The sequence below is a fragment of the Diaphorina citri genome, unplaced genomic scaffold (assembly GCF_000475195.1).
Source record: "Diaphorina citri unplaced genomic scaffold, Diaci psyllid genome assembly version 1.1 scaffold123, whole genome shotgun sequence".
Lineage (NCBI taxonomy): Eukaryota > Metazoa > Arthropoda > Insecta > Hemiptera > Psyllidae > Diaphorina > Diaphorina citri.
In genome coordinates this window covers 108,835-124,391 of record NW_007377560.1, presented here as the reverse complement: position 1 = coordinate 124,391, position 15,557 = coordinate 108,835, and the positions used below count along the sequence as shown (strand labels likewise).

The window sequence follows — 15,557 nt, the reverse complement described above, 5'->3', positions numbered from 1 at the left end:
AACCATCCCAGGGAGGTGGTAATATTCCTACAACTCCTCACTCCTCATTGATGAGACGGACGGAGCTGGGGATGCATATTGAGGAGACCCCTGCTGCTACAACACAACAACCAGGTTGAGTTTGGAAAAAGATCCTGCATTGTCACGCAAAGGTACTTTTTACCGGTAATCCAGATGGTTCTGCGTTCTACCCAGGTTTGGTCTGTGGAAATGGAAACGTATATTAGATCAGAGGAAGAATATGAGCAAGATCAATGAACTGGGGATCTGAGTCATCTGAGAGGACAAAAGTACAAAGTGTTATTTTATTGAAATTATACTTTATCAGAATTCCGTGGTTGTTGGAAAAAGATCCTGCATTATCACGCAAAGGTAGGTACTTTTTACCGGTAATCCAGTTGGTTCTGCGTTCTACCCAAGTTGGTCTGTGGAAATGGAAACGAATATTAGATCAGAGGAAGAATATGAGCAAGATCAATGAACTGGGGATCTGAGTCATCTGAGAGGACAAAAGTACAAAGTGTTATTAAAATTGTACTTTATCAATATAATCTATAATGCATAATGTCAACGCAATAATGATGATATTGTTTACCTTCATTTCTTTGTTTTTATGATCAACAAAATACCTAGTACGTAGTTGTTTCACAGCGAGTTTTCCAATCTTTGATGCATCTCCAGGACTTTAGGCTCATGTTGAAATGCATTTCGTTGGCGTTGTTCAGATGTTCAGGCTCTGGGCGGGTGCCCGGACAGTCTTCAAGCATACTCAGGAGTCAACAATCATGTCAACATGAACCTGTAGACACGGGGTTAAGTTTAACATTCTTATTAAAACAAATTTCATTAAAACAATAGGTTCTAGCGTTTCACGTCTAGCTAAATATTGTTTAAATTGAAAGGAAGTTTCCTAGTTCTTTTTCTTTCTTTCTTAAAACCAAATCTGTCTACTTACTTGAGTCAGATACCTACTGAGGTACCTACCTACTTATTAAACTTGCATGATAGAAGACACGAGCTTTGTTTCCTTCGTTTAATTTGTTGGGAATCGCGGAATCTTCGTTGATTCTTTTGAATATTGTTCATAATTTATTTTAACTTAACTACAAAACTATGCTATGGATACCTATGTTCAAAAATCTACTCACTCTACCTCGCCTCATTATCACGTTACCATTATTATGGACTTTACTTCTCTACCTGACCGGTAAGTCACCTATTTCGTTATCTTATTATTTCACTCAGCCCCAAAGGCCAAACACCAAAGTCCAGTTTTCAGGGATCCAATAGGTACTAAGTTTTTTTATGGTTTGATAGGGGGAACTGTAGGTAACTGCTAAGGTCCTATCGTCCCGAAACCCGAAATCGAAGAAAGAAGGAAGACAGGATCGGAGAAAGCCAGCCGTTCCGAGAACGAACCTTATCCGTTCAGGATAAAATCCGCTCCAGGCAGGAATCGACCCCGTGAACTAGCGCTTACAAAGTAGACGCACTAACTTCCAAGCTATAACTAGGTTGGACTCTCAGTGGCGCACTCTCGTGCAAAGTGTCCGTAGTTGTTGCACTTGTAACACACAATGCCCACCTTGTCCCCCCGGGCGTCTGCACTGGACTTCTGAGGACAACTGTACTGGTAGTGACCGAAATCGAAACAGTTGTAACATTGGATGGTGGATGTAGAACTCATCTCGACACGGAGTACAAACAGCAAACCTAATCTCCACAACACTTGATAGAAATGAGAAGAGAGAGATGGACTGGCAAGTAAAACGATTTGCTTGGGAAATTTTGAAGCTGGCTGAAATCCGGGACAAGGAAATTCAATGAAATATGCCTAGGCCGGCTTTACACAATCAAATTAACGTGCGTACCTCGCAAAGGCACTACTGGTGTTTAACGCTCCCAAGCACTAGAGCTATTCCACCAAAAATTCTCATTCCTCGTCCAGATAAAACGTCGTCCCTACTGTTACCTATCGTCTGTCAATTTGTACTGCTCACGGAGCTAGGTGTGAAACGGTTAACGAAACTAACCACACAAATCACATGCGACCGAGCTTAATAATGTTTTAACCACAGGAACGTTTGTCATTTTATTAAAATTGTACTTTATCAATATAATCTATAATGCATAATGTCAACGCAATAATGATGATATTGTTTACCTTCATTTCTTTGTTTTATGATCAATAAAATACCTAGTACGTAGTTGTTCCACAGCGAGTTTTCCAATCTTTGATGCATTTCCAGGACTTTAGGCTCATGTTGAAATGCATTTCGTTGGCGTTGTTCAGATGTTCACGCTCTGGGCGGGTGCCCGGACAGTCTTCAAGCATACTCAGGAGTCAACAATCATGTCAATATGAACCTGTAGACACGGGGTTAAGTTTAACATTGTTATTAAAACAATAGGTTCTAGCATTTCACGTCTAGCTAAATATTGTTTAAATTGAAAGGAAGTTTCCTAGTTCTTTTTCTTTCTTTCTTTCTTTCTTTCTTAAAACCAAATCTGTCTATTTACTTGTGTCGGATACCTACTGAGGTACCTACCTACTTATTAAACTTGCATGATAGAAGACACGAGCTTTGTTTAATTTCCTTCGTTTAATTTGTTGGGAATCGCGGAATCGCTGCAGTAGTGCGACCGACAAGGTTTCAAGAGCATTTCTAATATGGTGATCCCAGAATAGCTCGTGCATTAACACCAGCCGGCAGCCTAGTAAGTGCTAGGTCGCGGGTTCGATTCCCGCCCGGGGTGAACTTTATCCTAAACAGATAAGGTTCGTTCTCGGAACGGCTGGCTTTCTCCTATCTTGTCTTCTCCTTCTTTCTTCGCTTTCGGGACACTACACTGGACTTCTGAGGACAACTGTACTGGTAGTGACCGAAATCGAAACAGTTGTAACATTGGATGGTGGATGTAGAACTCATCTCGACGCGGGGTACAAACAGCAAACCTAATCTCCACAACACTTGATAGAAATGAGAACAGAGAGACGGACTGGCAAGTAAAACGATTTGCTTGGGAAATTTTGAAGCTGGCTGAAATCCGGGACAAGAAAATTCAATGAAATATGCCTAGGCCGGCTTTACACAATTCAAATTAACGTGCGTACCTCGTAAAGGCACTACTGGTGTTTAACGCTCCCAAGCACTAGACCTATTCCACCAAAAATTCTCATTCCTCGTCCAGATAAAACGTCGTCCCTACTGTTATCGTCTGTCAATTTGTACTGCTCACGGAGCTAGGTGTGAAACGGTTTAACGAAACTAACCACACAAATCACATGCGACCGAGCTTAATAATGTTTTAACCACAGGAACGTTTGTCATTCCCATTAAGATAAATATTGGCGGTTATAACTATTATTGTGGTAGATAAAATGGACAGGTAGTAAGTTAGCTTATGGTCCTATTGTTTTAATTTCTAGAGGAATAATCAACTGCCTACTTCAATAAATTATCTAAGATACACAATACCTCAGGCCTAATATCGGAAATTTCCTTGAGATACCTGACTTACCTTCGTGTCTAGAATGTTTTGCCATTCATCAAAATTGAACAAACCGTTCGATAAATAATAATCGACAGCTATCCCGGAACAAACAATTAGACAAATACAGACTTAATGTCTATAATATGCATTTAATATGCAACCATCGACGTCGTCATTAAATCTTGGACTTCGATTTGTTCGTTCAAATTGGTAATACACCAACAAAATAGTTGAAGATAGTCGTACCTACAAACATCTCATCTCTTGTGTCCTATTTCTTATAGCCCGTTTGCCTGTTGCCCCTATGAACTACCAAACTCACTCACATTGTACGTATCACACACATGACTGTATGTAACTACAACACTACAACTACATAAATATCTAGACACCTATTTGTGCTTACACCTACAACACGCGCACCTACATAACTTTATAGGTTACCTGCAGTCTGTATATAGTACTCAGTACCTGCATGAGAAGGTGTTGCCCTCTTACCTACTCAATGAACTGATACAATTTATAGTAAAAGAGACAGTAGATATTGCATACATTATTTACCTACCCATATCTCTATACTTACACTGTAACTTAGATTAAAATATTAGATTACAGGACATTATAGGTACATGAATAATTACATAGGTATATGTAGAAGTATTTAGATAATTACATATGTAGGATGGTACCCGGCAATGGCAACCTGACCACCCGAGCAAATCGTGAAAGTTTACAAGTCCAACTTGACATCAGCAGACCACGTGCCAAAGCTCCAGATGAAAGCGAAAGTTCCAATATAGCATTTCATGATTTATTTGGTGTAAACGTAGTCAACCGGTGTGTGAACGTATTCAACCGATGTCCTGTTCACATCATCCGGTTTTTTCCGGACTGTTCTTCCAGTTTTCTTCTGCTTTTATGGGAGTAATTAGTACGGTTAAAACTTAAAACCCCGAACTTGAATAAATCCGGTTAAAAACCTGAATGTTTGTACCCAAAATGAAAACCGGAACATGTTCGTTGTTCATATTACACCCCAAAAGAAACAGGATAATTCATTTTGTAAAGAGAAACAATCATTTGTTTAGTAAGGGCAATCATACCGCCCAACCATTTGGGTTACTCATTAGCTCATTACCATTACAGTCATTACAAAGATACCTACAAAGTGACCCACAGAATTTTTTGCAATCTATAAGTTGATACATTAATTCCAGCAGAATGTCAATCGATTAAAAACGTTTGAAAACCGGTTTGAAGATTCAGCAAAGTAGTTATGAGCTGCCAAATGACATTTCACGTTCATTTTACTTTTCTGGTTCGGGATCTTAAAATTACAAAGGAGTGTAAAGTGAAAGGACAATAGACCAAACTACCTATGTTTACATTGTTTTACTCAATATTGGTGGATGTGTCATTTTTACTCCCGAACTAAAACTCTCTAATTTTGGTAGAAAAAAGTAAAAACGAACTTTCTATTTCAAAATAAGAAATACACTAACTTTTAGTTTCAACTCGGAGTCAGAAGTAAACAATTATTTTTTAATTTGATAAATGCTCATACCTGGTAGGGTAGTTGGTAAGAACCTATAGTTGGTAAGACAACTAAATTTCGTTTTTCTTCCTTTATCCTTTAATATTTAGGTCGATTAGTCTATGAAAAAATTCAATATGAAGTCTAAACCGGGCAGTCTCAACCGAGCGGAGAGAGATCATCATTCTCTTAACAATCTATGCAATGAAAATTATTAATTACGTACCTGGATATTTCTGTAATCACATCATCAATACAACATAGACAACTCTTGAATTGTGAGACCACAAACTTCGCCACAAAACCGGCTGCAAAATGACAAACACCAAAAGTTTTTATCTTATTAATATCTACCTACATACACAGCTACAATAAAATAATAAATACCAGTTTTTAATGAATCAAATTCCGCTCTAACCACAGTACAGTCCACAGAGTTAAATATTCATGGAGGAAGAAAATTCCTTCCTTGACTACCTGTTCATTTCATTTCTCTTCAAACAGGTATATCCTTAGTTCCTTCGCCGTCCTAAGACAATAATAACAATAATTCCATCTTATCAGTCCTGGTTTTGGTTATCAGCAAACCAAACAGATCGGTTTCAGTTGAGTGGTCAGTTAGTATTTGGTGTTCTCTGTTCCAGTGTTTACAGATCGATCTTTTGCAATCGATATTCGTACCTACCTATAGTCAATTTTTTCTGAAGTACCTACCTATTGAGTCGACATGAGTAGCAGCTACTCAATATTGTCCTCACAAGACTGAGTGCACCCCGAAATACAAGTATTAGGCATTGTAGGAAACCAAAAGGACTTCGCGACTCCGCCGGGAATCGGCAACTTCTTGAATAAATCTTATTGTAGTTATTAGGCATCTCCTAAATGTAATGTCCATTTCACTAGTAATATCGGTAGTATGTATGGAATCAATCAACTAACATACTAACATGAGACTTCAGATTCTTCAGAAGCTATAGCAGGCACTATCTGAAGTATACATATATCATAAGATTCATATGGTACGTTTCTTCTTGTTCAGACAGAACGAAAATAAAGAAATTATCTCATTACTCATTCAATATTTTAGACGGCCTGCCATCTTTGGCAGGTTCTTGACATCTGATGATGGTATAGCCGTCTTCGTAGACGATTTATTAATTTACATTTTTCATGTTAGCATACATTATCGAACTATTCAGCTATTCTTATCACAATCGATCAGTTCAGAAGCCCTGGTTGTTGGACTTGTTGGTTGAAACCGTTTTATTTTCTACTGATGACTCCGGAAACTGAAATTCCAGAGTAAAATAATCTCTTACCTCCTACGCTGCGCTGTTATTAAGGAATTCCGGAGGCGCATATTAAGCATTTCCTGACAGTCTAAAAGGCTTGTTTCCCAATAGCAGGGTCGCTGAAGTCTTCACTTGTTTACCAGTCATACCAATTCTATTACATACGAGCAGACTTACAATTATTTTGAAACTTGAAAGTCAAATTTATGCAACTTCCTCGGAATTAATTGGCGGTGATCAACTATATTGAACATTTCACAAGTTCAAGAAACACATAAATCAAAATACATTAGCAATTGTAATGCTCTTTGATAAAACTGTGACATGCCAAAAGCATAACAAAGAATTAATACATAAATCAATCAATACAAGACATAACATAAAGAATACATAAATCAAATCAATACCCTCATCCCTCAGTGGCAGAAGACCTGAAGTTACATGAACATAAAATTCACATTAAGGATGCAAAATGCATAAACAGATCGATCTAACAAGGAGGTAACAACGAGATCCTGTGTGGAACGTCCGCGAAGAGAATTTTATTTGCCGAGTGCCTTTATTTATTTTTTTAAAGAAAATTTTCGTGATATCAAAGTGAAAGAAAGTGTTAGTATTTTTCATATCTTCCCAAATTATCCGCTAAAACTGAGCTTTTTTTCGTAAAAAATCTAATTTTATCTTATTCCTTTTTTTATCGATTTATTTAACGGATAAACTGATTTTAATTCCCATTTTCATAACTCATAACATTTTCCAGCAGGTGATAAATAAAATTAGAAGTATTAGCTAGGTACCTTACCAATTTTCCAAAACTCTAAATAGGTTCCTAACTTCCTATTCCATAAACCATGTTGTGTTCTTCGAGATAAATAGAATCATAGAATGCGATTTAAAATCCACAACTCTCATCTCCGTGTTTCTAAATTTAATTCAAAATCGGACAAATGAGTTTTCCCTAGGCCAAGTAATGACGCCCTGTCAAAGTGAATCACCAAACACGTTACCATTCAACACTGTGCACCAAAAATTATTCACCAAAATCGCCCAAAGTGTACCGAATTTACCTCCGCGCTTGTGATATTTCCATGATATTTCTCATATTTCGTTGATTCTTTTGAATATTGTTCATAATTTATTTTAACTTAACTACAAAACTATGCTATGGATACCTATGTTCAAAAATCTACTCAATCTACCTCGCCTCATTATCACGTTACCATTATTATGGACTTTACTTCTCTACCTGACCGGTAAGTCACCTATTTCATTATCTTTGATCTTATCTTTTTATTTCTGTCAGTTCAAATTTCAAACACGAAAGTCCAAATTTTAAGGGATCCAAGATCCAATGTAATACAAACGAACCGAGTTCCATGTTTTTTTTTTCAATGTTTGATAGGGGGAACTGTAGGTAACTGCTAAGGTCCTATCGTCCCGAAACCCGAAATCGAAGAAAGAACGAAGACAAGATAGGAGAAAGTCAGCCGTTCCGAGAACGAACCTTATCCGTTCAGGATAAAATCCGCTCCAGGCAGGAATCGAACCCGTGACCTAGCGCTTACAAAGTAGACGCACTAACTTCCAAGCTAACTAAGCTGGCGTACAAACTTAATAAAGGGGGAAAATATTCCTGAGTACAAAAAATGTAAAGAAACTTAAATCTATCTAAGAAATAAAAAGAGCAGAAATGAAGCTTAAGAATCACAGCAAGGTTTTATTGAAAGTCATAAACATACAGAGCAGAAAGTGAATGGGAATAAAACAAAGATATAATTTATCTAGTAGTAGACGTACTATCTACTTACGCCAGTGGTGGAGATCACATCCGAACAATAGTCAAAAACACCATTCATAAACATACAGAGCAGAAAGTGAATGGGAATAAAACAAAGATATAATTTATCTAGTAGTAGACGTACTATCTACTTACGCCAGTGATGGAGATCACATCCGAACAATAGTCAAAAACACCAAAGCATCGCAGACGATCATAATGATAATCATGTAGGTACCAACCAACCGGTTTAAAATTTGTAAAACCCCAACTTTTCTCAATCATCAATACTCATCAATTAACAAAGTTCTCACTAAGTTTTACAGAAAAGACATCCCATTTTCATAGGTTACTTCTTGGGCTGGTCTGAAAATTGGTGAACTCAAGGAATGTTCTGCAAATCTTCTTTGGTCCGTTCAGACCCTCCCAAACGGCAAATTAACACACAACATACAAGGAGGCTTTCTTCATAATACATTATTACATTTGACACAGAGTTGACAATGCACATCTATCCAGTACCCTCTGCTTTCTAGCATCTAGATGTGTCCGTCATGTAGTTGGCTGGTCTGAAAATTGGTGAACTCAAGGAATGTTCTGCAAATCTTCTTTGGTCCGTTCAGACCCTCCCAAACGGCAAATTAACACACGACATACAAGGAAGTGGAGGCTTTCTTCATAATACATTTGACACAGAGTTGACAATGCACTATCCAGTACCCTCTGCTTTCTAGCATCTAGATGTGTCCGTCATGTAGTAATGCTTGTGGGGATTGACTCGCTACTTGAACTTGCATTCCCCCAACATATAATAGAACAGAGAGGACATCCTAAGATTTCTGTACCAGCTACATTATTACATTTGACACAGAGTTGACAATGCACATCTATCCAGTACCCTCTGCTTTCTAGCATCTAGATGTGTCCGTCATGTAGTGATGCTTGTGGGGATTGACTCGCTACTTGAACTTGCATTCCCCCAACATATAATAGAACAGAGAGGACATCTTAAGATTTCTGCACCAGTTTACAGTCATAGCTCAGATGTCCCTGATGTCCACACACATAGCATGTCAAACTCATATCTACCACAGGCTCTGGTGATTTCCCCGCCGTCTGTCCTGGACATTCCTTTGCCATATGTCCTGCCTGATGACATGCGTAACATCTCTTGGATGAATCATTGGGGCAGTTGCGCGCAAAGTGGCCGGAACTGTTACAGTTGTAGCAGATGATGGAGGACTTGACTGTACAATCCTTAGCCACGTGACCTTGCCCCGAGCAGTTGTAACAGGTAACACTCTCAGTGGCGCACTCTCGTGCAAAGTGTCCGTAGTTGTTGCACTTGTAACACACAATGCCCACCTTGTCCCCCCGGGCGTCTGCACTGGACTTCTGAGGACAACTGTACTGGTAGTGACCGAAATCGAAACAGTTGTAACATTGGATGGTGGATGTAGAACTCATCTCGACGCGGGGTACAAACAGCAAACCTAATCTCCACAACACTTGATAGAAATGAGAACAGAGAGACGGACTGGCAAGTAAAACGATTTGCTTGGGAAATTTTGAAGCTGGCTGAAATCCGGGACAAGAAAATTCAATGAAATATGCCTAGGCCGGCTTTACACAATTCAAATTAACGTGCGTACCTCGTAAAGGCACTACTGGTGTTTAACGCTCCCAAGCACTAGACCTATTCCACCAAAAATTCTCATTCCTCGTCCAGATAAAACGTCGTCCCTACTGTTACCTATCGTCTGTCAATTTGTACTGCTCACGGAGCTAGGTGTGAAACGGTTTAACGAAACTAACCACACAAATCACATGCGACCGAGCTTAATAATGTTTTAACCACAGGAACGTTTGTCATTTCCATTAAGATAAATATTGGCGGTTATAACTATTATTGTGGTAGATAAAATGGACAGGTAGTAAGTTAGCTTATGGTCCTATTGTTTTAATTTCCAGAGGAATAAACAACTGCCTACTTCAATAAATTATCTAAGATACACAATACCTCAGGTCTAATATCGGAAATTTCCTTGAGATACCTGAATTACCTTCGTGTCTAGAATGTTTTGCCATTCATCAAAATCGAACAAACCGTTCGATAAATAATAATCGACAGCTATCCCGGAACAAACAATTAGACAGATAATACAGACATATTTATGAACAAGAATGATCGTTCTTAGATCAGTCTCAAGTCAAAATTGACCAATCAAATACCTTGAGACTATGCTTAGCACGAACTTAAGAGCAAACATTTTGTTCATAAATACAAGAATGATCGTTCTTAGATCAGTCTCAAGTCAAAATTGACCAATCAAATACCTTGAGACTATGCTTAGCACGAACTTAAGAGCAAACATTTGTTCATAAATACCTATGTCTTTAATATGCATTTAATATGCAACCGTCGACGTCGTCATTAAAACTTGGACTTTGATTTGTTCGTTCAAATTGGTAATACACCAACAAAATAGTTGAAGATAGTCGTACCTACCTACAAACATCTCATCTCTTGTGTCCTATTTCTTATAGCAGTTATAGCCCGTTTGTCTGTTGCCCCTATGAACTACCAACCTCACTCACATTGTACGTATCACACACATGACTGTATGTACCTACCTACACATAAATATCTAGACACCTATTTGTGCTTACACCTACAATACGAGTACATAAGTTCATAGGTTACCTACCTGCAGTCTGTAGTACTCAGTACCTGCATGAGAAGGTGTTGCCCTGTTACCTACTCAATGAACTGATACAATTTATAGTAAAAGAGACAGTAGGTATTGCATACATTATTTACCCACATCTCTACTTACACTGTAACTTACATTAAATATTAGATTACAGGACATTATAGGTAGGTACATGCATAATTACATAGGTATGTAGAAGTATTTAGATAATTACATATGTAGGATAGTACCCGGCAATGGATCACCCGAGCAAATCGTGAAAGTTTACAAGTCCAACTTGACATCAGCAGACCACGTGCCAAAGCTCCAGATGAAAGCGAAAGTTCCAATATAGCATTTCATGGTTTATTTGGTGTAAACGTAGTCAACCGGTGTGTGAACGTATTCAACCGGTGTGTGACCTTATCAACCGATGCAAAGTGTAAGAGCCTGATCGCATCATCTGGTTTTTATCCGGACTCTTCTTTCGGTTTTCTTCTGCTTTTATAGGAGTAATTAGTACGGTTGAAAGCCGGAACTTAAATCAATCCGATTAAAAACCGGAATATGTTTGTTGCTCGTATTCGTACGCAAAAGGAACAGGATAATTCAACTTGTAAAGAGAAACAATCATTTGTTTTGTGAGGACAATCATACTGCCCAACCATTTGGGTTAGTCATTAATTATTACAAACATATACAAAGTGATCCACAGAATCATTTCCAAAGGAAATACGTAAGCGTCAGATTTTCCTGAAATATCTATGTAGGTATATTGAGTGCACGCCGAAATTCAAGTACCTAGGCATTGTAGGAAACCAAAAGGACTTCGCGACTCCGCCGGGAATCGGCAACTCTTGAATAAATCTTATTGTAGTTATTAGGCATCTCCTAAATGTAATGTCCATTTCACTAGTAATATCGGTAGTATGTATGGAATCAATCAACTAACATACTAACATGAGATTTCAGATTCTTCGGAAGCTATAGCAGGTAGGTACTATCTGAAATTCTGAAGTATATCATATGGTACGTTTCTTCTTGTTCAGACAGAACGAAAATAAAGAAATTATCTCATTACTCATTCAATATTTTAGACGGCCTGCCATCTTTGGCAGGTTCTTGACATCTGATGATGGTATAGCCGTCTTTGTAGACTATTTAATAATTCACATTCTTCATGTTAGCATACGTTATCGAACTATTCAGCTATTCTTATCACAATCGATCAGTTCAGAAGCCCTGCTTGTTGGACTTGTTGGTTGAAAACGTTTTATTTTCTACTGATGACTCCGGATACTGAAATTCCAGAGTAAAATAACCTCCTGCGCTGTTATTAAGCATTCCCGACGCGAGTTTCCCCCAAAGCGGGGTCGCTGAAGTCTTCACTTGTTTACCAGTCATACCAATTCTATTACATACGGTCATACGAGCAGACTTACAAATATTTTGAAAGTCAAATTTATGCAACTTCCTCGGAATTAATTGGCGGTGATCAACTATATTGAACATTTCACAAGCTCAAGAAACACATAAATCAAAATACATTAGCAATTGTAATGCTCTTTGATAAAATTGTGACATGCCAAAAGCATAACACATCAAAGAATAAATACATAAATCAATCAATACAAGACATAACATAAAGAATACATAAATCAAATCAATACCCTATCATCCCTCAGTGGCAGAAGACCTGAAGTTACACGAACATAAAATTCACATTAAGGATGCAAAATGCATAAATAGAGCTACAAGTGTTGGCAGAACGCATCTAACGTGTGTTGGAACGGATTTGTGAAGGTTGAAAAGTTGGATCGAAATTCGACTAGTCTGTAGCAGACAATAGACAGTAAGTAGACATATTACCTGTATACGAGTATAGACGAAAAGATGAATTCCAGACCATAAGGTTCTAACGTTACGTCGCGTTGTCTGGACTTTCAAATTTTAAGCCTGCCGCACATTAGAAGAGTGGTCTCGCAATGCCGCCTAAAAATCCAAACCTATGAAAATGGTACAGGCCTCTTAAAGTGATAATGTATAAAGTCTATGATACTGTGATGATAATATTATTATTATTGTAATACAATAGACATTGGACATACAATCATAAAGTGAAAAGTTGGATCGAAATTCGACTAGTCTGTAGCAGACAATAGACAGTAAGTAGACATATTACCTGTATACGAGTATAGACGAAAAGTTCAATTCCAGACCATAAGGTTCTATTAACGTTATGTCGCGTCGCGTTGTCTGGACTTTCAAATTTTAAAGCCTGCCGCACTTTGGAAGAGTAGTCTCGCGATGCCGCCTAAAAACCCAAACCTATGAAAATGATACAGACCAGTGTTGCCAGATGTACGGTAATTACCGTATTTGTACGGTATTCGAGCTTTGGTACGATAATGTGTACGGTAATAAATTTTATACGATAATGTACGGTAATTTGCTGTAAATGTACGGTACTATGCAAAAATGTACGACTTTACAAAAGTGGCATACGGTAAAGTACGGTATTTTCAGCAAAATTATTAATTATTTCAGCAAAATCTCAGTTGATCAGTCTGGCAAAACTGCCAGAAGAAGTAAAAATGTACGATATTTCTAGCAGTTTTCAAATTTTCTAGCAGTGTACGGTAATTCGGGAGGATCAATCTGGCAGCACTGATACAGACCTCTTAAAGTGATAGTGTATAAAGTCTATGATACTATGATGATAACATTATTATTATTATAATTATTGTAATACAATAGACATTGGACATACAATTGTCTATTCATCATCACATCATCTGGCGCCTAGCAGTCTGGTGGCAAAGAATAGGTGTAGGCACACTCAAGTAGCTTGTATGTAAGATGACACTTAACGAACTAACTCATTACTCATTAGCAGCACTCTAACCTGTGAACAATTCAATGAATGAGATACCATCATCAATATCATTAATAACAATTAATCTATTCATCTATCAGGAATGAATGAGGAGATGAGAGATGCTTGATAAATGATCAGCTGATTTTTGACTGAAAAAGTGATGAATCATGATGGTTTGAATTGGCACGCTTCACCAATTTAGACAGATCTGTGTCCGTGGTGGTTTTTATATTTCTAGCATGTTGATCACCCAGTATAAGAATGTCCGGTTGTTTGTTTATAACTTTTTCTTCTTTATTTTCAGGCTTTTGATTCAGATTTTCAACTTTCTTAAGGGCGGAACTAATTTTATCCTCCAGTTGTGTGATTCGGCTGATTAATTGTTGTGTAATGCCATCCTTTTGAGGTTGGGGTACTTCCACTGTTTTTCTTTGAGGTGGTGCAGTTCCTGGGTTTTCTATCGAGTTTTCAGGATATCTCTGTAATTCATTTCCATTGTTAGGAGAGTGGAATAGTGTGTATTCCGCTGTTGAGTGGTTTTCAGCGCTTCGCATGATGGAGTGATTTCTTTCGATGGATATCATAAAATACGAATAGGTAAGTACGAATAGGTCCTATCAAAAATAAATAGGTAGGTAATATGAACCTCTACAGGTGGTCTTTCCTGTTTTTCAGTATATTTTCATGGTACCTACCTGTGTATGTAGCTATGTAGGTAGGTATATATGAACACTGCCCACAGTGTCAACTACCTCAGAGATAGCTAAGTAGATACTATAGGTATGTAGTGTAGTATGTTCCTATAATGATAAATTACATGAATGTCTTGCATAGCAAACATTTCAGTATTAATATTTCCACGGCGAAGGTAAATATTAGGAGATTCTGGTGGCTCTGGTCATTGTTATTAAACTCCTTGACTTCCCAATATCCCAATGTTTTCATTTCCTGTCACCTCTAATGGCCGATCTTACCACTATCTTCTTTTATGCATATATGGGTATTGATCCTTCTTTGATAACGGGTTTTACCTTTATACGCATTTTTCCAAGGTCACTATTACGGCCCTCAAATATTAACTAAAGTAAAGCAACCTCCGTGGGTATCCCATTAGGCCGGAAGTCCCGGGTTCGATTCCCGGAGGAGTCGGAATTTTTCGGCTCTGCCCTTGCAGTTCGGGATGCACTCGGCCTCGTGCTGACGACAATTGTGTAGCTAGCAGCTAGGTAGCTACTTTCATCGAGTGTTATCCACAAAAGTTTGTGAAAAGTCTCTGCTTTTTTTCTAAGAGGTTTGACAGAGGGAACTGTAACTGCTATGGTCTTATCGTCCCGAAATCGAAGAGAGAAGGAAGACAGGATAGGAAAAAGCCAGCCGTTCCGAGAACGAACATTATCCCATCAGGATAAAATCCGCCCCGGGCGGAAATCGAACCCGCGCATACAAGGCAGACGCACTACCAACTAAGCTAACCAGGCTGGCTAATCCCGGGTTTGAATCCCGCCTGGGGCGAACTCTATCCTAAACAGATCAGGCTAATGAAGCAGTTGCAAATGGGTAAAAATTATTAATAAAAGGTCGATTCCTACATAAAAAGTTGTGAAAAATCCAAATCTGAAGTCAAAACCCCGAAAAAGTAACCTTAAAAAGTCGAAAATTCAATTTTTAATTGCCGTTCTAATGAAAAAGTTCAAAGAGTTGTGACGTCAGATTTCACGTCAAAATGCGCAGAAACGCTTGCGCACAAACAAACGAAGCGGGAGTCATGAATTATGACGTCATCGCCTACGGGAGCGTATGCCGTGACGTCAAACTTCACGATTCACGGATATATTTTAGATCGATTTATCTCGGTATCTAGAAGTCGTAGAAGAAAAAGAAAAAATCC

The 15,557-nt window shown here is 38.2% G+C and overlaps 2 protein-coding genes across 2 annotated transcripts in view; one reads left to right on the top strand and one right to left on the bottom strand.

Moving 5' to 3' along the window:
• Positions 1–7,137: 7,137 nt before the first annotated feature.
• Positions 7,138–15,557, top strand: part of LOC103524851 (phospholipase A1-like) — a 28,420-nt gene continuing 20,000 nt past the window's right edge. The window contains exon 1 of the mRNA XM_008489890.3: positions 7,138–7,574. Coding sequence (XP_008488112.1) covers positions 7,481–7,574 — 94 coding nt within the window. The 5' untranslated portion in view covers positions 7,138–7,480. The remainder of the gene's footprint in view (positions 7,575–15,557) is intronic.
• Positions 8,667–9,694, bottom strand: LOC103524849 (CCHC-type zinc finger protein CG3800-like). The gene is made up of 2 exons (XM_026820154.1): positions 9,112–9,694; positions 8,667–8,933 (listed from the first exon to the last, which is right to left on the bottom strand). The coding sequence occupies exons 1-2, from the start codon at positions 9,563–9,565 to the stop codon at positions 8,929–8,931; spliced, it is 459 nt and encodes a 152-aa protein (XP_026675955.1). The 5' UTR covers positions 9,566–9,694; the 3' UTR covers positions 8,667–8,928.

Bases quoted from the DNA above. Each gene is read 5' to 3' on its own strand.
- LOC103524849 (XM_026820154.1), bottom strand. From the start codon at position 9,565: ATGAGTTCTACATCCACCATCCAATGTTACAACTGTTTCGATTTCGGT.